At 46.1% G+C, this 26,599-nt stretch overlaps 1 protein-coding gene across 5 annotated transcripts in view; it reads right to left on the reverse strand.

The window, feature by feature from the left end:
* LOC109454140 (bifunctional heparan sulfate N-deacetylase/N-sulfotransferase 3) overlaps positions 1-23,879 on the reverse strand; it is a 107,375-nt gene extending 83,496 nt beyond the window's left edge. For 2 of the 5 annotated variants that reach the window (XM_088792631.1, XM_088792630.1), the window contains exons 1-2: positions 22,689-22,846; positions 6,359-7,502 (exon numbers count right to left, since the gene is read on the reverse strand). In XM_088792631.1, the coding sequence (XP_088648757.1) occupies positions 6,359-7,345 (987 nt within the window). In that variant the 5' untranslated portion in view covers positions 7,346-7,502; positions 22,689-22,846. Of the gene's footprint in view, positions 1-6,358; positions 7,503-22,688; positions 22,847-23,130 lie in introns of those variants that run through there. The other 3 variants (XR_016019098.1, XM_019744527.3, XM_019744526.3) reach the window with 3 other exon arrangements.
* Between the last annotated feature and the right edge of the window lie 2,720 nt (positions 23,880-26,599).

Genomic DNA, 26,599 nt, shown 5'->3' on the forward strand with positions numbered 1-26,599 from the left:
TCTGCTGAAAGGAGTAGGCCGATCTCGTCGGACTTTGGTGGTGTGAGAATGACGTCTGATATCCGGGCGTCAACAACAACAACAACAGTCAACGTCGGAAAGCAGAACGCTCATCAGCCAAAGGACAGCGAGCGTGATTGGACAGAAAGTACTTTTTACTTCTCGACTGAGGTGCAGAGATAGTGATTGATACTAGCACTTGGGTTTAAATTTCTAGAGAAACTACTAGAAGAATAGAAATAAAATCTATACATTCCAAACCAGGAGAAGGTAGAAAAGAGAAGGAAACTGACACTAAAGGCGATAAAGGATAGAGAGAAAAGAAGAAACTGAACGAGTGGGACGCACAGAAAGCACAAAATAAGAGCTGAAATAAATCCATAAATATTGCTCAGCAAATTACATACTGTACTCTTGTTCATTGGAAGAGAAATACTGCCATAGTGATAAAAAGCACAATTCGTCTACAAGGTGTTTTCAAAACTAATTTATATGTAAAGACACAGAAAAAAAACAAATATGAAAATGAGATAAGGTATAGTTTTCAAATAGTAACCAAAAAATGTATCTATGTTATTATTAAGGTAATATATGTGTGTGTGTGTGCGTGTGTGTATACACTTAAATAACATAGCTTCAAAATGCACAATGTAATAATTGACAGAAAATCAAGAAAATATTCACAATCCACTATCAGAGCTGGAGAATTAAACACACCTATTTTGGTAACAAGTAGTACAATCCATTCCTTCCCCTCCAGCCCCCAAAAAGATCAAAACAGCAAGAATATAAAAGATTTGAACAACGCAGTTAACAAAGTTGAGCTAATAGCTATCCCTTGCCTGGAAAACATGTTCTTGTCAAGTACACAGGATGTCGTATCCAGTCACAAAATCATTGTAGCGAACTTAAAGTATCGGTATCCACTGGCACATGCTTCCAGAGCATTGTGCAATTAAAATGGACATTAGCAAGTAAAAGATAAGAAACCTCAGAGATGATGGAAAGGAATGAGAGAAAGATGGGTTTCGGGTGAAACAAATGCATTGGTGGTACGTACAGGCCTTGACTTCCCTTCAGAGCACTGTAAATAATGAACTATCTGGAGAAGCTTTGTTTCCTTTTGGTTTCTCCTTACGACAGAATAATAGAATAATTGGCGGCCCTTCTCCCCAGACGTTTGGTATGCTAAGTTCTTTTTCAACGACGTTATGAAGGTCCTGACTCGCCTTAGCTGGGGTGGTGAGTACTGTTAGGAGGGCAGGTCAGGCCACAGAGCTCAGCTTTCCACCCCAGTTATAGCCCAGGTGCCAGCCAGCACCCTCTGCAGTGGGGAGTCTGTGTCTGCCTGGGAGCTCTCACTTCTCCAGCGGTGTGGCCTCCTGCTTCCCTCTGCAGCACTCCCTTTTCCCAGGCACACGGGATGGAGCTTCAGTCAGGGAGGGAAATAATGACAACATCACTCAAGTCCCTCTCTTACGTATGCGGCCACTTAAAAAATGTCGATTTTGAAAAGAGTGATCCACAAACCGCCAAGTTAAGGCATAGTGGAGCGTAAGGAAGTCACGGGAAAGTTGTGGGGGGCAGTGAGGCGTTGTTGAGTACCTCCTATCACACTAGAGGCACCTCTTACTGTGCTAGAGACAGCCTGGCTGCATCCTCATTTTCTGGAGTTGAGCAAAGTTCTAAGAGAATGCGTGGTTCCAGAGCGAGGAGAGAGTGGGGCGCCGCTCTTTTAGTTGTGCGCGTGTAACTGCAGAGTTCACTACAACCCTAAAACCCGCCATCACCAGTCTCCTCGCCGTGCCATTTCCCATGTGTCTTTGGGGTGAAATGTTAGAAGAAACGGTCTGAGATTAAAGGTGTAATGGATCTTGGGCCAAGAGTGAATTCATTCTTCTAAGAGAGAATTTGAGCTGTTTATCTTCGTTCAGTGATGCTGTGCTCTCCTGTGTAACTTTCATGTGTTTCGATAGAAGAAACATGTATTTGTAAACGTCACTTTCCCTCTCCTAAACGCTTGCTGTACTCTTAGCCTCAGGAAGTTGGAGCAGGTCCTAGCACATAAGGAACTAAAATTTTCTACCACAAAACTAGTCCACGGTGAACTCGAGACAAGTCTTGCCCATATAGTTCAATAAAACACACCTTGTCTTTCTGACTTCATTTAACTGAAATTAGTACTGTCACTTTTGAATATTTGAATTGTCTAAACTATTAGGTGGTGCAAAAGTAATTGCGATTTTTGCAATTTTTAACCTTTTAAATTGCAATTCCTTCTTTTTTTTTTAGTGTGTTTTTTCCAGGACTCCTCAGCTCCAAGACAAATAGTTGTTTCAATCTAGTCGTGGAGGGTGCAGCTCACAGGGGTCCATGTGGGGATCGAACAGGTGACCCAGGTGTTAGGAGCATCTTGCTCTAACCAAGTGAGCTCACCGGCTGCTCCCTAAACCTCACTTTTGCACCAACCTATGTTATTCTTTGGTTAAGGGCTGTGGTTTGTCACTTTTAAAAGATACAACTAATGAGGATAATACCTCAGGCCTCTTATTATTATTATTTTTCCTCTTAAAGAGTCATATATTTTGTGCCACATCACAGTTTTCTTTTCTTTTTTTTTTTTTTTGTAGCTTTGAGGCTCTTTAAGATGTGCTCATATTATTCAACAGCTAGGTAGGCAGAAACTGATACTGCATTGCTAATTCTAATTTTCCACTTAAATAAGGAAACCCATTTTTCTTTTGTTTCACATAAAGAAAAAACACTTTTTCAGTGATTAGTATAGTAGTTAAAATTTATGTGTCATGCACCATTTTTCTAAGTTTGCTAGTAACATTTCCATGTTACTTTTAACTGTCGCACATTCTTTTCAATTTTCCTAGTACTTCAAATAAGGGAAATATAATATTTGTTCATACGTGGTAATAATTAAATAAAAGAATGGTTGAAATATTGCTATCAATTATGTACTGTTAATCAGCTTTTCTTAGACCTCATGCTGTCTGCTCTTTCTTCCTGGGATAAAATCATCCCCTTATCCTAGTTAGTTAGGGAAACCTATTACCCAGTTGGCCTGAACTCAGAGTTTCAGCGCTGGATGCCCTCAGGGCAAAGCTGAGGGTTGATTGCCCCAAATCCAGTCTCTCCAGCTCACTTCTCCTGTGTCTTTCATAACAGAATCGCACCCCTGAGTACTCCCCACTCCCTTCTCCACATGGTAACCGCCAATCACCCCTGCACATCCTGTACCTGTGCCCCTGCCCAGCCACTGCATGCACATGGATCCTGCGAGTCCCCAGTGACCTGCATCTTTCTCCAGAGCGGCCTTGCCAGCCCTCTGCAGGGGACCCCGCTCTTGGGTCACAGCCTCTCTGGAGCTCTTTTACTCAGAGCTTCCTGGGTTCGGTTCCTTTTGATTCTGACTCATTGGATGATCTCCCTCCACTTATTTTCTGGAAGATGATTTTCCTCAAGATTCTACAGTGTGATCTTCTTCCCATATCACTCTATAAACCTTTTTCCTGTCTTTGAAAGATGCCACATACTGTCATGCTTTGAACCATTCCCTAGATGAACGATGGCTTTGAAATCCCGACTTGCTCCCCAGACTTCTCTTCCAGGCCACCACCTGTGCAAATCATCCATACCGTATGTCCCAGACGCACTTCAATAAAACTGAGGTTCTTAATGTGCCCTGTAATGACCTTCACTGGGATCCCCTTTCTTTGCTGTTGGAAGAAACAACAATCACTGACCTGCGCTAAAAATCTTAACGTCATCCTTGGTTATATCGCCTTTCATCTTGAACGGCCCATTACTCAGCTGTTCAGTTTTACCTCCTACACACTTCTTCAGGTGGTCCTTCCTTCTCACTCTTATTCACAGTTCCTAGTTTCAAGAAATTGCCGCCTTTTCTCTGAACATCACAGCCGCAGCCTCCCAAGCGATCGCTCTTGTGTTGTCTTCCCAATCTGTCCTTGAGAGGACTTACCAGTTTCCGGGATGTTGTGCACGTAGACTGTTTCCCACAGCTTTACTATTAATACACAAAACCGCGTAGCCCCCTCTACTGTGTACTTCCCACATTGCAAGCTATTTACCGATTTATCTTACCCCCACCCCAAGGCTGTAAACTCACTAAGCGGCAGCGTGTTTGTCTTTGTTTCTCTCGTGCCCGCCTCTGGGCCTGGCATGTGGTGCGGCCACAGCTGGTCCTGAGTGGCACCTGCTGAGCACAGTCCCCCACTTCCGGGCTTCCCAAAGCATCCCCTCCCCTCCCCCACCCTCCCTTCTGCCGGGGTAAGACCTTGGTTTAGTATGCCATCTGCATACCGCCAACAACGCTTCTCATGTAGTGTACGCTCTGTGCCTAGTTACAGAGTGAGTGAATGAGTGAATGAGTGAATGAATGAATGAACATGGTTAGACTCTCAGGGCAGCTGACTACAATGGATTAATGTTTTGACACACAATCACAGAAACAATTTAGAAGTAATTTTAAAACCCAAATATTTCAAAACATACTTGTTCTTAAGCCTTTATGTTGGTTAGAAAATATATTCCCATTGAAATGTGAGCAAGTCATAGAATATTTTACACATGATAAATTCTTATTGAATGTGTTCAGTAGGCTTTTTTATAGCCCTTAAAAATGGCTTAACCTTAAGGACACAAAAGGCATTTTTGTATTTTGGGTGATTTTAGAGAATATAGTAGACTTTACTTAAACAAGTCAGAGATTTATCTAGCATATTTTTAAATGTCATAACAATATATTTTGGCAGTTTTAAGTCATTTTACTTTATAAATAAAACCCTTAAAAACATGTTTTATCATAATATTTGGAAATGAAAAAACTGGGAAGAGAATGATGTAGTATTTGTATTTTTTAATCATATAATAAATATTTAAATTACCAACTTGGTTTTAATTTAGCTACATATTCAAAAGTATGTCTCAGAAGACTTAATGAAAACTTAAGCACAACATTTTTATTAATTTTCTATTAAGATAAAAGGAAGAGTCTAAAATATTGCCAAGAATATGAGGGTTTTTTTTCTTTTTTTCTTTTCAGTCTTTATACTCTCTATGGGAACATCTAATGGTCCTTCCAGTATATTAGCTAATTTAACTCATTTAACTAATGTGATGACCACGTCCATTATTTGCCAGCTGCTTAGTGTCTGGAGAAAAGAATGCAGTTTTGAAGATTTTTTTCCATCCAATTTAGTTCTTCATATTTTACCAAAAGGTCAAAGCTTTACAGACTAAAGATTATGTATGAAAACTCCCTCCTTTCACTTTTATGAGAAATCAATATGTAGTAAAACAGAGACAGAATCCTATGGCATATTGAATGGGAAACGAAGATAAATACAGATCATTTTGATTTTAAATTTCATTAATATTAAACAACCAGTTGTTTATGCAACACTATCTATTCAAAATAATAACCAACTATTTTCAAATAATTGTTTTCTATTTAAGGACAGCAGTTTTACACAATAAAAAAGTCCAATACAATTTAAACGCAGCATGATGGGCTTCGTGTACGTACTAGAAATGTTTGATGAATTCTGAAAGTTAATTTAAATTGTATTTAACACAGACAACAGTACAGTGGTTACCAGAGGGAAAAGGGGGTGGGAGAGGTAGAAAAGGGTACAGGGGGTCAGACATATGGTGATGGAAGGAGAACTGACCCTGGGTGGTGAGCACACAATGCAACATACAGATGACGTACTACAGAAATGTACACTTGAAACCTATATAATTTTACTAACCATTGTCACCGCAGTAAATGTAATTTAAAAATCCCATGTTTATATGTGAATAGGTATACTTGTATTCAGAGCTCTCCATAGTTAGTAGTGCTAATTTCCACAGTTTCAAAAAATATGATAAGGGAAAATGGGTTGCACATTTGACTTCCAAAAATATCTGAACTTGCTACTTTAATTTTTGATAATTTGTGGGAGTATTTATTTTAATGAAAACAAACTCACTTTGATTTCATACTTAAGTGGACTAAAGTCTTAGATTAGTAATAGTTTCATAACAAGATAGTTTCTGGAAAATCATCAAACAAAATGGTTTCTACTCTGTAGTTTTAACACACATAGAAAACCATTTCAGGATCCTGCCACACTCAGTCAGCCCTTTGGTATAAGCCTCATTTTTCTTGATTCAGAGAGAAATATAGTAGTTGTAGGGCCGACAGGCCGGGGGGCCAGCTCCTCTCGGTTTGCACAAGACTTTGCTGAATGACCAGGTCCCATGTCCTGGGAGGGCCTGGGGCAGCTGGCAGACCCCTGAGAGGTGAACTGGAGGTGGGTACTTGGAGGTCACAGAGCCTTACCTTCACGTCCTTGACGTTCATCCGCGTCCCCTCCTTCCCCACGAAGATGTCGTCGATGTCCACGAGGACGTACCTGTCCAAGGACAAGGTCAGCCTGTCCCCGGACAGGAAGGACACGGCGTCCAGGAAGACGAGCTTGTGCAGCCAGAAGCTCAGGTCGCTGCCGAACAGCACGCGCTGGACGCCGTCGCGCAGCCCGCGGTCGTGGATGACCGTGGCGTAAAAAGCACCTTTGGAGAGGGGCGCAGAAAGGTTTTCTGGGGTCTTTACTTTGGCAAATATTACTGGCTGGTAGGCTGAGTGGTTAATCTGAAAAACTGTCCAGTCAGTTCCGGGTAAAGAGCCTTTGTCGAGCGTGGAAGATTTGGTCACGCGGAGCAGCGGAGAACGCGGGTTCACGCAACAGCCTGTTAGCGCCAGGTTCCCGTGCGCGGAGAAGGGGAAGCCTGTCCCCGGGAAGCTCTGGGCGCTCTTGTCGCCGGCCTTATGGAACCCAATGATGCCCACGCTGTGTTCTGCACAGTATTTATCCAACAGGCTCCGACTCCAAGCGTCCATGTGTACGTACTTTAAAATATTCTCGTAAATGATGAGGATGTATCTGCCTTGCGCGTTTTCTGTAAGCGCCGGGAGGTCGCCCTTTCCCGGAGCGATCTCCGTGTGATACTGGAATCTGCTGGACTCCAGGACGGCGACGATGTCCTGCCCGAGCGCCGAGTACTGGCTCTCCACGAACACCAGGACCGTGGGGTCCGCCCTCGAGGCGCGCGGAAGCCCCCCGCCGTCCGCGGCCGCCGGCCTGTGCGCGGGGTGCCGCGTGGCCCCGCACGCCCCCTCCGCAGCCGCGTCCGCGTCCGCGGGGCCGCCCTCCTGCCCGGAGCCCGCGCACAGGTAATAAGCCGACAGCACCACGCTCACCGTGCAGAGCGCGGCCAGCAGGAGCACCGTCCTCTGGAAGTGTCTGTGGAGCTTGCGGACAGAGGTCATGTTGTGCTTTGCTCGGGCCGTTCCAGCAGGAGAAGCATCCGGACAGCCAAGGGGACCGGGGAAGATGGTGTCCGGCTACTTGTCCAGTCTCAGCCCGCACTTCATGTCACCATGGCAGCTCATTTGTTTTGCTTGATCAGGACTCACAGGAAATGGTCTGAAACGGAGAAGGAAGGAGAATAGAGTGTCAACCAGTCCGTGGCGTGAACGTGAGCGGTTTTTCTCCTGTTCACCGGCACGAGTGGCGCCTGTCTGCGTAGGAAGCCGTGTACACTAAGTAACAGCTTCGTTTCTCTCCACACCTGGAGGGGGACATGGGTTAGAGCGTGGGAGGGGCTCAGGCCGCACAGGCCCGTCCCTGGCAGAGGAGGCAGAGGAGGCAGTGGGCTGAGCAGGGGGTTCCCGTCACCCACCCGCGCTTCGCCTCAGACTCTGTAGATAACATGGGCCTGAGACCAGAGTGGTCGCCAGAGCCGCACACGGTCACACCGTGGAACGCCATCTCGGGCCATTTGCGTGTGGTCACACAGACTGAAAAACCATGAGCATGAATGTTTGGACATACTTTATTAAGTGCCACAATTAAGGCACTAGTTTTTTTGTTTTTCTTGAAATTTTTTTGACACAACGAATTTTAACATTCTATTTATATTTTAGATCTATAAGATAAACAGCCTATCATAGCTGCTTTCATGCAAATACCTTTCAAAAGGTCTCCCGACCCAAATGACCATTTTAGAGTCTATATTTAGTTAGGTTTGCTTAAACCAGGAAAGTACTTTGGTGAGAGGAACTTGAGGAGTAAAATATGCCTGGGGTGCCTTCGACTCTGGTGTGAGATTACGGGGCACCGTGTATTTCTGCAGAGGACACACTTACCTAGACACTCATTTGCTATACTATTCTGTTTCTACTTTTTGGAAAAGAGCAGTAATTACAGGAAAAATACATCGAAAATATAGCAGGTCCTTGAATAATATAATTTTATTCGATATCATTTTGTCATAATGTTGATGAGAAAAAAAATTTGACTCCCTGCCAGGACCACTGTCTGTGTCGGGTTGGCCTGGTCTCCCCAGGTCCGTGGGTTTTCTCCGGGGCTCGGTTTCCTCCCACATCCCACAGGTGTGCAGTGAGCTAAATGTCATGTCTACACTGTCCCTGTCTGAGTGAGTGTGGTGGGTGTGAGTGGCTCTGGATGGAAGGGCGTCCTGTCCAGGGTGGGTCCCCCGTGCGCCCTGAGATGCAGGGAGAGGCTTCTGCCCTGAGACCCTGAAGTGGAATCAACAGGTTGGAAAAAATATTCTTTTTTATTCATCTTTCTGAAATGTTTGTAGAGCTCACATTTATTTCAGGGTTTCATCTTAGAAGCATTTGGGTCTTTATGCAGGAGTTTGGTGATGTTTTTGTGTCCAGAAATGTGCCGTAGGAACCTAGCTTTTATTTCTATCCATTAGCCTATTGTAACATTGGTTTTGTTTTACAGTCATGCGCTGCTTAATAATAGCTACATGTTCTTAAAACCGCATTGATAAGCAATTTTGTCATTGCGCGAACAGCATGGGGTGCACCTGTGCAAACCTGGATGGTGCAGGCTACCCCGTAACCGTAGGTGCCGTGCTCTCACGGAACTGGCAGTGCCGTGGGTTGGTGTACTCCAGCATCACCGCAAACACCTGCGTGACGTATGCTGTGACATGGGACGGCTGGGATGTCACTAGGCAATGGGAATTTTCAGCTCCATTATACTCTATGGGACCGTCACATAAGCGTCTCAGGCCTGCCTGAGTGTCTGATGTGATGTTTCGCTTAAAATCACAGTTTCTGAGAACTACTGATGATGTCAACTGAGGACCTGCTGTATTTGAAAAACACACGATGAAAACAGTGGAAGCTTCATGAAGCACCTTATTATGCTGTTTTCAGATCCTTTTCAAGTCTTAGTAACCTCTGAAAAATTTAGTAACTTTTGAAAAATAACAAGAAACATGGGTGATTTTTAGAGCTTAAGATTATGAGTCTTATGGTCCTGGCACTTTGCAAGACAATATCATGGAAAATTAAAAAATATTGAGGAAGGTCTTGTGACGCCCCCCCAAGGTGGGCTGAAAGCCAACTGGTGAGACAGCGAGCACCGGTGGAGAACGCGTTCGATGTTTTGCACAGATTGTGTCACTTTGGCCCCAGTAACTTCCAAGTAACATGATAAGGTTAGAATAAATGATCTCCAAGGATATTCTGGCTCTCAAATTCTGGGATATCACTTATAAAATAAGCAATGAACAATATTTTTTAAATAATATATGTTTATTTTTATGAATAATGTAGTATTATGGAGCATAAGCACAGGGTGTTTGTAGGCTAAATATGCTACTTATCCTCTAAATTATAGATTGTAGTCTATTCACTTAAATATTTACGGTATCTGTGTCATTCATTCATATATTTATGAGGTAATTATCTTTCTATATAAAATATAAATGTTCAGCAGAGTGAATTTCTTTAAAAGGTCCAAAAGTATAGAGACAGTGGCTAGAATGACAAGTGTCGATGTGTGGGTTGTTGGTTAGCGACGGAGGACTACACGGCACGAGAGAAGAAAGAGACCACGGGGAGTCGGGGCTCCGGCCGTGGTCTGGGAGGTGGCTTGGGCAGAGCCTTGAAGGATGAGGGTAATGGGAACCAGCATCTGCGATAGAAAACCTTTGTAGAGGCAGGAGTGAGCGCCGCACTGGGCAAGGGCCACTCTGATGACGAGTGGGAGGAAAGTGAGGAATACTTAACAAAAACATTACACAGAATGTATGGGTCCTTCAGCCTTGGAGATAGCACAGTTCACGGTTGTGAAAGTCCGTAGGGACCCATGATGCTTTCCTGATTGGGGACATAACATGATAAGGGTGAGATTTTTCAGGAAAATGGATCAATGTAAGATCAGCGTTAGAGAGTGAAGTCGGGCCAGCTGGTGCAGACTCCTTTCTCCCAGTGCGGTTAGGAGCCATTAATGAGCACAGGTCAGGGCAATGCAGGGAAGGGACAAGGGAGGGCACTGCCATGAAAGGTGGACGAGCCCTGGGAACGCCACGTGATATCTGTGGTGCACCAGCCCGCTGCCACGCAAAATGCCGCCAGGTGATATGACTGCTTTACAATAAATCTAGCAGAAAGGATAGCATTCTACTCTCAAACGTTCTAGCATAGGTTTAGATGTAATTTGAGCAAATCAAAATGACCAGGACAACTTAAGAGTTTTCATTGTTACTGCAGTTATGTCATTTCAAAACTTGCACTGTTAAAGATACGTACATGTGTATGAGTAATATAACATTCTGGGGTATAATAGCAGGATACAAAATCTCACGTCTCTCTGTGCCTCTGTTTTAATTTGAGCTATGAAGTGTTTTTGACTGGCTGCTAAATGGGTCACCACATTTTGCATTTCAGACAGCAGTGTTACATAGTTTGCTCCCAGTGTCAGGAGCGTAGGCACGTACATCATACAATCCTTCCCTGTGGTGAGGAGCGTCTGCTGTCACTGCTTAGGACAGATACGAGGGACCTATCAGAGCTGCCTTCTCCATGAGCAGGGATAAAATGCTGAAAGACATTTCTTTCTCATTAAACTCTTCAAGTTTCCTCCTGAACCCAAAGCAAATTCCAGCGTATGTCCATGAGGGTAGGATTTGCTCTAACATATTTAAATGGGTACGTGGAGATTCTCTAAGTTTCCTACAGACCTTTTCCACTGCACGTCTCACTTTGCCATGGCCCCACTCTGTCTCTGCCGTGCACTTTCAGTTACGGGTCCTACTGCTGTCCCGTCCACAGCACTGTTTCCCATCCCTCGTGTGTCTCTGCTCGTCCTGAGACTCTCAGGACGTGCCGAGCTGTGGCTGTCACTCCTTCTGCATGTGATGGCACTGACATGCTTCTCCTGAGCCTGTGGCCGGTGAGGCATTTTGGGAAGAGAGGCACAGGTGGAAATGTCGGCTCCACCCAGTTCCCCTGTGGGACCTTCTCAGGGGGAGCTGACCTTCCCAGCTTGTTCAGACCCAGCAGATACACAAGGCCCATGTGGAAAGTACTAACTGACACTATTGCAATTAAAATTTGGCTTAAAGCCAGTCTTCCTTGGCTAATTACAAACTCTGAGAGGGTGCAGACGATGTCTCCCCTGCCTCTGTGAGCCGCTGGTGCCACACACACAGTAAGCACCCGGTGACTGTGGAATTCGCTGAATAAAATCACATGGTAACCTTATAGGTTAATTCGACACTTCTGCTTTATTCTAGTGCCATAACTTATTTTTAAGATTACACATCACTATTACTGTGATTATAATTACCTCTATTGATGGGGTTTAATGTCTCTGTTTTATTTAATACTAAGAAAATATAACCATACCATGCCAGCGTGGGATAAAAAACCACTAGATAGCAAATCTTCACCCACCCATAGATACCTATCCGTGAATCAATGTGCAATCAGTCATCAGCTCTTTACTGAACGCCCGCTTTGGGCTCAGTGCTCTCTGGTGGTGGGTGACACCACAGAAGTACCAGGAGGAAGGATTCTAGTCTGCAGAAGCAGGGTTGCTGTTGGGGGAAATGAGACTTGTGAAATAATAGCCAACACTGCATTGCACGGAATAAGCACTGAACAGACTATACCTGTTCCAAGCGTCAGAGGAAACAGGGCGAGAAACTGTGACCTTCAGGCAAGCCCGGGGCAGCAGCTTGAGGGGACCTGCATGATGGACAGGATGTAGATATGATGATTGGGTGAGCGTGTCAGGCTAAAAAACCTGGCAACGTGGAGGAAATAAAATGGTTACAATGTGTTTATCTGAGAGTGAGACTAAACTAATTATAAGACACTATGTGTTGGGCGGAAAGTGGAAATACAATTTCAGTGAAAGAGTGCTGAAGACTAATGCATGGCCTTGAAAGTGAATGTGAAGCACGAGTGTCAGCTCACAACTAGAGCGCAGAGGATGTATTTGCACAGGAGAGAGGCAGTACAAATAGTATTTACAGACGATTTGTGGAGCAGTGACGTCCAGAACGGACGGAGAGCAGTGACAGTGTGAGCAGAGGCTGTAGGCTGCATTACACAGCGTGAGGGGGGCAGCCCAGCTGAGGGTGCTGGCAGGCACACGCAGGCAGTTATGTGGGAGAATGAAGACTTGGGAGGAAATCAGATAAGCACATGGTGCCTGTCAGGTTGTGGCTGGGGCAGTGGGCAGGTCTGGGGGCTGGAGGAATGAAAATGCCGGTGGCAGGAGTACAGCAGCTTCGAGTGGAAATTGGCTTGAGCTCCTGAGGTGCGCTTAAGGTTCAGACATGTGACTCCGTGATGCATGGGGAGATAACAAAATCGCAGTCTTCTATAAAACTGCTGCGTATTCGCAAATAAAGAAGTCCAGACAATATTTGAAATTGATGAGTCACAGGCAAATCTGGCCGTGCTACCGAGACTCACCTCCTCACAAAGCCTTTCTGAGCAAGCCCACTCTGCACCTTCAGACAGGTCCCCAGATGACTCACGCCTACTGATTGTAACCCCTTTTCCTTTGGGGCCTTTCTCTCAACTCTTACCAGTATTGTTAGCCACGCTATTTGTTTCATGTCTCTCTTTCCTGGTAGACTGAAATTTCCAAGGGCATAGGACCCATGGTATCGCCAGTAATCTTTCCAGAAAGACCCAGGAGAAAACCATGTTTTAAGGGCCAACAAGATCGACAGGCGGACACTTCAGCAGGGTGATGATTGTGTTCGTGATGCGCCTGTGCACAAATATTAGGTTGGTACAAAAGGAATTGCAGCTTTTGCAATTGTTTTTAACCTTTTAAGCCACAATTACTTTTGCACCAACCTAACAACATTGAAATTATAGACTTGTGTGTGGCCGGAAGGGTTCTCTCATGACTAAGGACAGCACACCGGCCCGCAGGTCCGAGACTTCCCGTGGACATGCCTTCTTCATCAGGAGGCAGAGTGAACCGCTGTGATTGACTCTGGCTAACTGGCCCACCTGCCACGAGGTGCACGCTGCGTGACCAAGGAACTGTACGTTACATGTTGCAATCACTGCACAAAGCCATTGGGGCAGGCGTTTTGGAATAGTCACCGGTATATGGGGAAGGTGCAAGGTGGGCTGATTATAAACATCGCCACTTCATCAGGGCACCCCCCCAGGCACACAAGGAGGTGACAACGCATGGGGGGAGTGTCGACAACAGCCAGCCAACAGCACGACACCCACTGTACCCCGCCGCGCCAGCCCCTTCAAGGCTCTGTCCTGCCCGAGGTGCCACTGCCCGTAGTGCTGACTGACGCGTGAAGACCACACACACCTGGGAGGCACCGCCACCCGTCCCTTCCATGCTATGATCGTGTAGGAAGTGGATATGGACAGCTGTCACCTCTCGATGCTGCAGTCTCATGTGAAAACGGGCAAACTCGTGGTACCTGCTTAGTAGGGTTTTAGTGAGGATCATGAGAGAAGCTATCAAAAGCTCTTAGAAAAGCGTCTGGCACCTAGAACGAACATACTACATGTTACCTGTGATGGGGGTGATAGAGGAAACACAGGAAAGGACAGATGTGTCCTGAAGATGCCAATGAAAATGCACTAAGGGTTCCTGGAGCGACAACTGCAGCATTCAGTGTGAGCTGGGGTGGGCAATACAGGACGCCCGTGTCTGTGGCAGGAATCCAGGTCTCATGGGCCTCAGGCAGAGGGACAGGCTCTGGCGGGAGCAGAGCCTGCGCCAGGCACGTCCTCAGGGGAGCTCACATGCTCCCTGGCTTCTGTTCCCATTTATGCTCCAGTAAATTCCCAAGTTTGTTTGTAACCCACACCTTCTTCTGAGCTTCAGGATTTCCAATGGAACTATCAACTTGCTACAATAACAGCACCTCACAGGAATTGTACCTTTCCTGTTGTGTGCCCACTACTGTTGGCTCCTCTGAGATCACGTCACAAGCAAACTCAACCCATCCACAACTGAACTTATGATCTGCTCTGTAAAACCATCATCCATGACCCTTCTTTCCCCTCACCCCTACTTATCTCTGGGACCCACCCCTCGCATTCCCACTCCCCACCCTCCCTGGGCCCAGCGCACTTCTGTCCTTTTCCGGGCAGCATCCCTCTCACTGACATATGGCAACAAGTAGCTTCACCATAAACACTCTGCGGTTCCTCCCTGCTTTCCTCAGCCCAGCATCAAAGTGCAGGTCCGGTTGTGTGTCCGCAGCTGAAAGCCATCAATGCCTATTCCGCTTCCTGATTCAAGCCCAACTGCCTACACGTGTCCCACAAGACACTGTGCCATGTCTGCCCTCTTCATTGCAGGCCTGACTCGATGGTGTGCCCCCGCTAAGCCCCAAGACGCGGGTCCTCCTCCAATTCCCCAAGAGAGACGGCCTCTCTTCCAAGTCAGGGCCGTCTCACGTGCACGCGCTGTCTGGAAGTGTCCTCCCCACTTCTCCATCCAGTGTCCTCCTCCGGATCCTGTGGCTCTGAGCATCAGTACCCCCTGCTCCGCACACCTCTCAGGGGTCCCAGTCCACTCTCCCATCACCACCTACTTTACCAGTGTAGCACATTCCACAGCTGCAGTTAGACACGTGACTTCTCTGTGTGATGTTTCTCTGTGGATTGGAAGCATCTGTAAGCACCTGTGCTGCTCACCTCTGTCGTCGTGACATCATTGTAGTGCTTCAAATAAGAGCAGCCCACTGAATACTCCTTAAATGATTAAAAAAAGGGCCTGGACTACATTCCCCAAATAGCAGCAACATTCACAAACCAGGGCAGTCGTGAAATACAGCCCTCGGCCGTGGATGGACACCCCCGTCTGTCACCCTGGCCTCAGACAGTCAGGGCGATCATAGAAACACAGCATGTGACAGGGCATCTTGACCACAGGCAGAAATCAGGTGCATCCGGAATGCACCCTCCCTGGATCTTACTTCAGTACCTATTTCAGAATTCAGTGGGGCTAGACTTGTTTTGCCATGCATCTGTTTTTAAAAAGGTGTTTTAAAAAGGTGTTTTCCACCAAGAAAACGTCAGCCATGGCTTAATGATCTACCATTAACAGACGCAGAGGGAGAAATTCATTTTTGGAACCACAGGCCATTCTGCGTACACAGTAAAGAACTGAATGGACACACACATGCTGCTCCCAAAGCATTGCCTGTCCCAGGGGAGGTAGCTGCTTGTCACGGCCACCCATCTTCTCTCTTCCACTGACACCCACCACCAGCCCAAAGTAAAAATCCATTTCTAAATGATACAGAATCATGTTGAAGTTGGCAGTACAAGAAATGTGGGGGGGAAAAAAAGATTGCCATCTGGAAAATGAGTATTAATAACTAAAGAACTTCAGGTTCTAACATAAATGAAAAATATTTAAAAGATCTTGACAATATTCCTCTTTCACCAAATTAACTGTATTTTACAGTATTGAGAAATGCATTGCGCGGCCTCAGATACATAGCACGAATGTGCTAAAAGTCACGTGGTGATATTAAAACTGGACAAAGCCTTGCTTTTCTCTGGGAAGGAGCGTGTGGACAGTGTCGTGGTAGCTGAGTGTGAGCAAGGGCTCCCTGTCTCGAGCTGGTCGTTTTTAAAAGGTGGATGGGAGAAAGGCTGCCCCTGGGAGCATTCGCTTTGTCTGACCTGTTAAATGGAAAATGACTTCCAGTTGCACTTTCCCCTCCATCTTTGTATTTAGAAATTGTGAAGAAAGGAACACATTTTGTTCACTTCTCTCCGCGTTATGCCGTCCAGGAGGCAGGAGAACGGCTCCCACTGCCGCTGGCTGTTTGTTCTGCCTGTAAGATGTAGGGTCTGCATCTGTCCCCCTAAACTGAGCTGGAATGTGTGCTGAGAGCAGGCTCCTGACCGCGGCCACTGCAGCTCGCAGGGCACGAGCTAAGCCTTGCCATTTCCATCCTTCTTCAGAGTCAAGGGACAAACGAGGGCGCGAAGCTCGTCTCGCATTGTTTGTGGCCCGTAAGCTGGGAAGTTACAGATCAGCATTGGGCTGTGTATCAGAGCAGGTTGCTTGACAGAGAAGCAGAGCCAGCGGGTCTGCAGAGAGCGCAGCGCCAAGGAGCAGAGAGGGCGGTGGAGAAATCCCACAGGGCGTGCAGAGGGCCGAGGCTGCTTCTACCGCCGTCCCGTGGCTGCGTCGCGGAGAAGGCGGGCACATTGTTCCTCCGTCACCTCTGGCTTCTTTGAGAACAAGTGACATTCAACCCAACGGGGTAGCGAGAGCGGAGGAAGGGGCTGCCTGAAGCCGACTGTGCGCCCTCGTCAGGGGGGCGCCGCGGGCAGCGGTCCTGGCCCAGGAGCGGGTGCCGGGCAAGCGTCTCGGGAGGGAGTAAACCGTCACTTCGTATGTGGGGGTGGAAGTGGCGGAAACACCCGGAGCCACCTGTGCGCTATCGAGAGGCGTATCAGACACGGACATTTGAAAGCCGATAGAGACGTTGTAATAGTCACGCGCTGTGTAGTGACACGTGGTCAGCGCCTGAGGGGCTGCGGACCTGACACAGGCCCCTAAGGTCATGACAAAGCTCGACATCCCTGACCCCTCGCGCGACGTCGTAGCCACGGTGACGTCGGAGCGCGAGGCATCACTCACGTGTCCGTGGCAATGCCGTGTAAACAAAGCTGCGCTGCCGGCGCGAACAGGGATGCACTTCATACTTCATAATGATGACAAACGACTCTGGTCCTGGTCACGTATTTACTGTACTACACTTTTTATCGTTATTTTAGAGTGTCCTCTTCCTACTTATAAACCCAGGTCTGCTGCGAGGCCGTGTGCGGGTTTCCCGGCAGCAGCCTCACGCGTCTCCGTGAAGCGCGTGTCTTGATGGCCTCGTTCTCTCTGCTCAGTCTCGCTGGGGGCGGGCGGAAGGCAGTGTGTGCTTGACTTAATCTGGTGTTTTGTCCCCATGGTCCCTGAGTGGACCACATCCACTGGCAACGTTGCCAGGACGAGGCCACGTGGAGCAATTGACCTGCAAGTGGAAGTTAAAGTGACCAAGGACTGGGAAGGTGGGAAATCAGGGAGGGTCACTGCTGATGGGTCAGTCACGTCCATTCCCCCCCAGCTGTGGGCGTGAGGACGAGAGAAAGTGACAGAAGCTGTGAAAGGCTCTGCTTCCTGAAGGCACCAGACTACCAGGCATCGGAGAAGGGCTGCGTCAGGGGCGACTTAATGACCCGGAGTGAAGACCAGGCCCAGAAGCACAGTCCTCTCAGCTCCGTGCCGGTCACAGAAAAGCAGACTTTCTTTGTGATGTTGAAGGAAAGGCTGGACTTGACAATGCTGTTGAATTTACTGCTAGCTCTGGGTGGTTTACGTGATTCAAGAATCATTATTCATTACAGAGTGTGAAAATGAGTCGTGAGTCAGTTAGTGCTGATGTGACAGCAGCTGAAGAATTTTTGGAAACCCTAGATAAGCTGATTGTGGAGGAAAATGACTTGCCAGAGCGAATATTCAGTGTGGAGGAAAGCTCCCTGTTCTGGAAACAGACGCCTGCAGGGACTTTCATTCAGAAGAGGCCAATCACAGCCAGGTCTCCAGGCTTTTGGGGACAGGATGGCAGTCTTGCTCGGGAGCATGTTACAGGCTGCAAACCGACCCCCTTGAAGTGCCACAGCGAGAACCCAGGGCCTTCATGCACGTCAGTGAGCACACTGCCATGTCCTGCGGGAGCGGTAAGAAGTCAGGGTGACCCAGCTCCTCTCCCAAGACGCCTTGTGAATCGCTGCTGTGCCAGCGAAATGGAGAAGTGCCATTTGGAGAGTAACACACCTTTCAAGACGGGGCTTATTGTTGCTAATGTTCCCGACATCCTCCTTTTATTGGTAACTTTCATCTCAATATCAAAATGGTGTTTCTCCCTCCAACACCACCTCCTTACTCCAACCAATAGACCAATGAGTCGTAGCAGCTCCTAAGGCCTCCTGCCTGAGGAGGACCTTTGCCCAGGCTGCTGCTACAACTGAGGAGACGCTGATGCAGTTCTGGAAGGAGTCCCCCTAGGACTGCATCAAGGACCTTGGTGGAGCTCGGGGTGATGTCACCAAGGAGTGTATGGATGGCATCTGGAAAAAGACACTCAAGAGGTTCTCCCATGGTTTCAAAGGATTTGCCAAGGATGAGGAGGTTGCAAAACTCACCAAGGCTGTGTCTGAGGTGCTGAACGACTTGGACCTGGGTGTGTGTGAGGATGTCACTGAGGAGCTCCTAGGGGGGCTTCCAAGGAACTGACTAAGGAGGACTTGTGGGAACTGGAACAGGAGCGCATCGCTGGAGAAGAGGCAAGAGAAAGGGAAACTGCAGGAGGAGAGAAAGAAGGACCCCCAAGAAAATTCACAGTGAAGCGTTTTGCAGAAGCTTCGCAGACCTCAACAAGCTCCTTAAGAAGATTGAAAACATGGACCCCAACACCAAAAGGTTTTCATGAATAGAGAGGAATGTTCATGGTGCATTATCTGCTTACAAGCAAATCCGTATGAAAGAAAGAAGCAGACCAAGCGAACCATTGTGGACATATTTCTGAAGAGTGACAGCTCCTCAAGAAGAGCCTCAGGCAGGTCCTTCAGGGGGGTTCCAGAAGAGGCCTGGTTGTCACAGGAGATGACAGCTCCAAGGGTGTGACTGCCCCTGAGGAGTTTCCAGTGGGAGAAGAGGTGGATGTGGAGACAGTGATACTGATGACCCTGACCCCGGGTAGCCTGGGCTCCTGTGGGTGTTGGTGCTTGGTTCTCAATGAAAAAAGTTTAGACAATTGAAAAATATTAAATAGAAAAATGTTTATAGAATGAGGATATAAAGAAAAAATATTTTTGTACAGCTGTACGATGTGTTTGTGTTTTAACCCAAGTGTTATTACAAAAGAGTCAGAAAGTTAAAAAGAATTAAAAGTTTATAAAGTAAAATAGTTACCATCAGCTAAGGTTCATTTATGATTGATGAAAGAAGAGCTACATTGTTATAATTTAGCGTTGTCCCGTGTGCGTTGGTCGGCCTACAGTAGCAGTCTGTCTGAGGCCTTCTCATCCCCTTGCCCCTGACTCACCCCGCGCACCCCCAGTCCTGCTGGCTCCACCACAGTAAGTGCTCTACACAGGGGGACCGTTTCTCCCGTATTCCCACCGTAGCTGTTCTCTGATCAGATATGTTTAGACACCGTGCTTTCCATTGTGTTATAGTTGCCTAACGTGTTCCGCACAGTAACCTGCTATACAGGTGTGTAGCCCAGGAGTGCAGTGGTTTGTGTGAGTGCACTCTGTGATGTTTCCACAATAACAAAATCACCTAATGACACGTTTCTCAGAACATAGTCCCGTCGTTAAGTGACCCCTGACTGTACAGTGGTTAATACCACACACACTGGAGCCAGACTCAACCTGAACCCCAGGTTTACCACTTGCCAGGGATGTGATCTTACACAGGTAAGCAACCTCTCAATGCCTCAGTTTCCTCATTTGTAAAATGGAAGTACCTACCTCAAATAATCGTTATGAAGATTGCATGAGCTAAAAATTAATACGTAATGTGCTTAGCCCCACGCCTGGTACAAGGTAACTATTCTGGGTGTTAACTGTTATTTTCATAGCTTACATATCTACTACTAAAAGTCTAGACAACAGCACTTGTCAATAAGTTGTATATTAGTCTCTAATTTTTTTTATCTCTATTTGTCCTGTCCTCTGGAACAATGTCTACAGTGTTACAAACAAAGAGCTAGGAAAGGATCTCTGAGCTCCTCTTTTTCCCGCTGAGGGACCGAGGCCCAGAGCCCCCAGGGGAGTTGTCCAAGGCTGGACAGGCCTAGAGTCCAGATCTTGCTTCATGTGGTTCTCAAACATTGTCATAAAAAAAACCAAAACAAAAAAGGTTAAAATGGGTGCCCATCCTCCACATGCTAGAAGGCATTAGGGGAGGCCTGGAGTACTTGATTTTTAAGCTCTTGTTTGGCAACAGGTACTCAAGAGTTGTAGCCCTCAGTAATTGTAGGAGTTTTCGTGATATAATGTATTATATACATTAGTTGTAGTAGAGCCTGACTTTCCTTCTAGTTATGCAACTTGCATGAAATTGTTGAAAAATGTTCAGAGTAACATGTCACTCACTGTCACATCCCAGAGGCAAAGGATATTGTTTTTTATTAAAACCAAACAAAGAAAACCAACTGCTTTTCTAAAACCAATTCTTGGTTATTCTAAGAGGAACTTGAGTCATAAGCCAGTTTTGCGCATCTTGCAGACTAAGTATCATTGTCACGCGAGCTGGTCGTTTGTGGCCCTCCAGCATCATCTAGTGGGACAGGGGCTCAGTGTGACTGCATATCTCTGGGAGCCACTGCACCAGAAAAGTAAACTCCCACTGTCACCTCCCCATTGTCTAAACTGTAAAGCAATTAGAAATCCGAGACATTCATTTAGTTGAGAATAGTGTTTTTATCACTAACTATTTCCCTGTTTTGATAATGCATACAAATCACAGAATATTTAAATGTAATTTTCTTGGAATATATTTTATACCTCAACAAATACATATTTAAGTTTAAAACTTAGCATTAATCACCAAACAGCAATTGAACAGACTCAACTGGGATTCAAGGAAATCATATAAGACTCTCTGAATTAAAAGAAAAATTGTAATTTCTTTAAACTTCTGAAATGACAAGTCAGCTGTTGAATATTTAAATTCTAGGTCATAATAACTTCTTCAGCAGAATGTATGGTCCAAAAAAAGGGACCTCAAATACCTGGTTACCTCTTCTACTATATTTTTTCCAACAAACCTTTCAGTTACACCACAAATTACCCTAACATTTGCTATAATCTTCAGAAACAATACTTTTCTCAAAAAAAAAATGCATTAAAGAGAAGGTACTCATATACTATAACTCAACCAAACTAAATTATAATAAATCTTTCTAGAAAGAGATGTTTTGTTTTATCTAAAACATCTTAGTAAACTGACAATCCTTTATTCTAAAGACAACTCATGTGACCAGTTTAATATTAATATACACTTACACAAAGAAAGAAATCCTCTGTTTTACCATCAAAACCATAAAGAAAAACAATAAAATTTATTATAGAGATAGTTGATACCGTGCTAGCTGGAGAAAGGAACCCATGGCATAGCGTCCATTAGGGGCAAGCCTCTTTGTGTGTTCAGTACTTTTTCAAGAGTCTTTTTCAAATTTATTTTTGAAATCTCCTCAAATATAACATTAATAGGGCTATGGCTGAAGAAAAAGGAAAAAAAGAAAGCGCTTCCGCTGACGATCAGATGGCAGCTATCAGATGTTTGAGTGTTTCTCCTCCATGTCATTCTAGCATTGTTCAGTAGTTGATAATGCAATATTTTCAAAGGTCAAAGAAAAAGTGGGTATGACATCAGATGCATGTGTGTCTCAATATTTGATTTGTGTTTTAATCTAATATTAAGATGTAGCTGTTTACAGTACTCAGGAGTGATTTCATCAAAACTCTTCCAGATTACTTATGTTGCTATACTCTGATATGTTTACAAAGAATATGGATACATTTTCAACTTTAAATGATTCTGAGGCTTAAGTGGTTTCTAGATATTAGAAATAGTTGGAAGATGATCTAGGTAAACCCTTTAAAGAACGTATTAGATTGGTGAAAAATTAATTGCGGTTTTTTGCAATTATTTTAACCTTTTAAACCGCAATTACTTTTGCAGTAACCTAATAACTTCGTTCTTTAAAAAAAAAAAAAAAGTGGATATAGTAAATGGAAGATATGTGTATTTTCTTTTCATTTAAAGCTTTTATATTCAATACTGAGGCTGATTATTTCTTTCTAGTTGCATTTAATAATTGTATAATTTTAGATAATGTTTACAAAACAAATTGCATCAAATAGATTTTCTGAGGCTCGTTGACAGCTCTAGCTGAAATCTCTGCTGTTGCGCACACATTTCTAGCCCCTCCAGCAACAGACACGTGATCTGTTTAACCATCTTCTGCAGGAAAATTACAAGTTGTTGGTGGAGATCTTACATCAGGAAAGGGATCATCCCCTTAATACTTTCATGTTATAAAAGAGAAGCTTTCAAATTACCCCAGAAGGATACGCTATTCCTTTGTTTCACTTAATTTCACTAAAATGCTCTGTTTCTTCTACAGCAATAAAAGTAGGCACTTGTTTAATCCTGAAATTTTTAGATTAATTGAAAAGAAAGTTGCTCTGGTACAAAAAGCCCCTACATTTATGAGTGAGCCATTAACGGACAGGGTAAGTAAATAGATACACTTACCTGGAATTAAAGTTGAAAGAGCTGAAAACGCTTGAGAAAGTTTCAATAGACAGAAAAGAAACAGAAAGAGCAGTATCCACTCCCGTGGGCTCAGGCTGTTTGGCTTTACAAGTGGCAGCGATCGCAGCTGTGGTTTAGTCGCCCTGTGTTATGTAACATCAGCCATCACCCTGCTACCAAGCTGGTGAGGCACTAGAGGGCAAGAGTGTCACATGCAAGACCCATCGCCAAGGGACAGGCTTGGGTACCATTTGGGGAAGACAGATGCTAACTAAGCTGATGAACAACAACACGGTGCCTGAACAACACGGCGAACTTGTACTGCTCCTGGAAGAATATTTTAAATGTCGATTTTCTGAGTAGCAGCAGAGTTAGCCCGTTTACAAACATGCGTAAGCAAATAGCCACACCATGTAAAACTTTAGGGGATTATATTACAAACCTGCAGTCATCCAGGAGGCCGTATCTTCATTGTCTAAGTCACCTTGTTAGGCAGAAGCAGAGAAGCAGCGATACAGCAGCGTCCCTGCCCGGTCTCCTGGGCAGCAGCCTGGGCAGCAGCCGGAGCAGGGCGCCCTGACGGGGCCCCTCTGGAGCCCTGTGCTGTTGGGCGGGTTCCCAGCGGCGGCGGGTGCAGGACGCCCCTGCCGGTCCTTGGCCTCGGGCTCGGGAGGCGTCCTCTCCGCCAGGACCCCGCAGACCCGGCAGCAGCGCTCCCGCTCTGGCAGGCGGGCGGGTCCTCACTGGGTCCACTCGCGCAGGACCCGGAGGGCCCCGCACAGCCTCCAGGAGGGATGGAGGGAGGGAAACGGGGAGGGGAGAAAGAGGAGAGAGAGGAGGAGGGACCTCGCCCGCGGATCTGCCGCCGATCTGCCCCCTGGGCCGGGGCGCGGGGACCTCCAGCGTCTTGTTCCCACGGCCGCCTCTGCCCCTGGGATGGAGACGCCAAGGGCCAGCGAGGTGGCGTTTCCAGGAAGTGGGCGCGTCCCTGCGGGGGCGCTGGGAAGACGGGCGCCCCACGGTCCCTCTGGTCGCTCTGGCCGGTGATACCGGACCTGTGAGCTGGCTTTCCGGCTTTCAGAAAGCACAGGAGGAAAGTGCTCCTGAAGACACGGGGAGGCCAGGGATTGTAGCGACACTTTGGACACAGGATGTGAGGTTACACTCTTCAACAAGGAGCCCCATTGAATGGTCTTTTAATCTCCTTTTGATCCACTAACGTAGCACGCGTGAATCTTAGTAAGTGGGAGAGGTGGGGTCCACTAAGGACCACTGGACCACAGGAGTGCTTCCTAGCTTGTCACTCATCTCCATGGAAACAGAGCCCGCCCCGCAGCCCTTGGCTGCCAAAGATGTCAACCAGCAAGGTGCCTCCCCAGGTGGCCCAGGACTACTCCAGGCAGCGCATGGGACCAGACCTGTATGTCCTCTTGGAGCTGGGATTGGCTTACGAGAAAGTATGTGACCCAAGTCTGGCCAGTCAAAGACAAAGCATCATCTTCGGGTTTTTTCTTGCCCCCTTTAGGGAAGTGGACTCTTCTATTTGGCTTTGCAAAGTAACATGTGAGTTTAGAGCTTCTTGTCACCATGTGAGGTCTGGGGTGGGGAAGCTACTGCTCAGAAGGCATGGCTGGGAGTTGGAGAAAAGCTAAGCTCAGATGGGATACTTGAGCTGGGACTCCAGCTGTGGCTGGTGCAAGGTCTTACCGCTGGATAGACTCAAATATGAATCTATAAATCTAGTTTCGCCTTAAGGCAGCTTGAGTTGAAATTTTGGTCCGTTGGAATGGAAAGAGACCCCGATGATACAGAAATTAAACATCATGGTCGTTTATTGACTTTATGAGGGAATTGGACCTTCCGTTTGATCCCAATGTCCCGAAAGTGAGTTTGGAATTTTAAAAAGCCCCAAAGTCATGTATTCTCTTGCCTTGCACAATACAATGAGTGCAGAAGGGACTGAGCCGATGACGTCCTTGGGAAGCCTACGTTCATGTCACGACGGCAGGCTTCTTTGCCAGATGACATGTGTCTGAGGCTTTATTTAGTTTTGTTTTTAGCTGCCCGCCCCAAGTTTTGTGCCTTTCAGGAATTTTAGCACCCTGAATTTTTTTTATACTCCTTTTCCGGAGAGTTAGCTCTGTCCTACAAGCACCTATACAGGCATCATTGCAGTTATATATATGAAGAAAAGAAAAAGCAAAAAATTGCTGACCATCTACTAAATGGTTCTGGGAATGCAGTAATCTTTAAAAAGAAAAGGAAAGCAGAGCCTCCCCTGCCCTTTGATGACTTATAATGTATTGCTATTGACAGAGGGGTCGGAGGTCAGGCTCTTCAGGAAATAGACAAATGTCATCCATCCGTACACTCCTGAGTGTCTCAGCGTATGTAGGTAGGTTCAGAAATGGCATTCACTTTTTCTTCTTTCTTTTTTGTCTTCCCTGCATAAAATAAACAGAACATTAGAAAACCTCTCCTACAAAGTAAGGTATTTAGTATTTTATGACCGTCTTTCGGGGTTTTCTTCAGACAGGTTTGGCTGGAGGCCCAAACTTCTGGAAGCGCTGGGGAGAATTGCTAACTCCACCAGTGACACTCCTTCCAACCACCCACCCATCTGGAAGTATAGACACCGTAGGGTCGCGCCTTCCTTTCCTACGACAGTCACGTCTCGTCGCTCTGTTCCAGGAGCTGCCCTCTGTACACGCGTGAAATCTGAGCCAGTGGAAAGCGCTGGTGTGTTGCCAGGATCTCCTTCCTCTTTGCTTGGCCAGCAGGCAGGTAAGGGGGGAGCAGATAGCTGTGTCAGGCATTGTCCCACTAGCCCTTCTTTCCCCGCCCCAGGAACATTAAGGCCAGGGATCAAGGTTTCCTCCCAAGAGATGTTCTAGTTTGGTGGAAGACTAGTTAGCGGCAACAGAGAACCAGTGGCCACGGCCCAGGACAGGTGGGGAAGGCTGTGTGGTCCTGGGCCTCACTTCTGTGAAACACCTCAAAAGGGGTCATCTGCACATGGGCTGAGCAGTGTTTTTAATGTGATAAAAGTGGTAGCTTGAGGGCTTTAGGACTTTTGGGCTATATCATAATTTTTGGAACCACCTTTGGTGTATCTGTTATTACTATTTACATAAATACTGAGGACCTCAAAAATGGAAGAAGCTCAGGCTTCTGTCTGCCCCTGAGAAACCCAGAAACATTATGAAATATTATTGTCAGAGACCCAGCTTCATGCACAAAAGGAAGAGTCTGGCTATCAAAGAACCAAAGTACTATGTGCACTTTTGTGTACTGAAAAAATTAATCCTGTATTTAGTCACTTGAAATAAGGTGACTCACGGTGATGTACAGATTTAATCACTTATGATTCATATGAAGCTAAACATTCTTTGTATGTTTTGAGAGGTTTTTGTCTTTCATCTAAATGCTTCTATGTGGAGGAGGAGGATTGTAGAAGAATTTTGGGGAATAATTTGCAGAGTCCTCTTCTATTTTTCAATGTCTAAACTAAAGCAATGTATTATTCTAACACGTGTTTTAAAATGCACATGTTTATAAACAGCACACCAGTGATTCTGGCCTGAGATAACCAGTAAGTGTCAGGACTGCTTTTCTTGAAAAATATCCAGCTTGGATTTATAGTCAGAGTAATCAGTGATGCTGTTACGCCACTGAAGGTAATGGGGTGAGGATTTAAAAGAAAGCATATTCTCTCTAGGAACTGCCAAGTCAGCTCAAGGAGGTGTACCCACCGGTCTGTGTTGTCTCAAGAGGTGTTAACGTAAAAACAGATCAAAACCAAAATGACTGGTTAGAAGGAGACGGAACGGGAGGGTATTGAGCTTCCCGAAAGCCACAGCAATATGGCTTCCACCTGCCTCCAAGTCTCCTTGCAAACATTGCCTGTGAAA

Source organism: Rhinolophus sinicus, chromosome 15, assembly GCF_057876585.1.
Source record: "Rhinolophus sinicus isolate RSI-liver-muscle chromosome 15, RSI-T2T, whole genome shotgun sequence".
In the NCBI taxonomy this organism is placed as follows: Eukaryota; Metazoa; Chordata; class Mammalia; order Chiroptera; family Rhinolophidae; genus Rhinolophus; species Rhinolophus sinicus.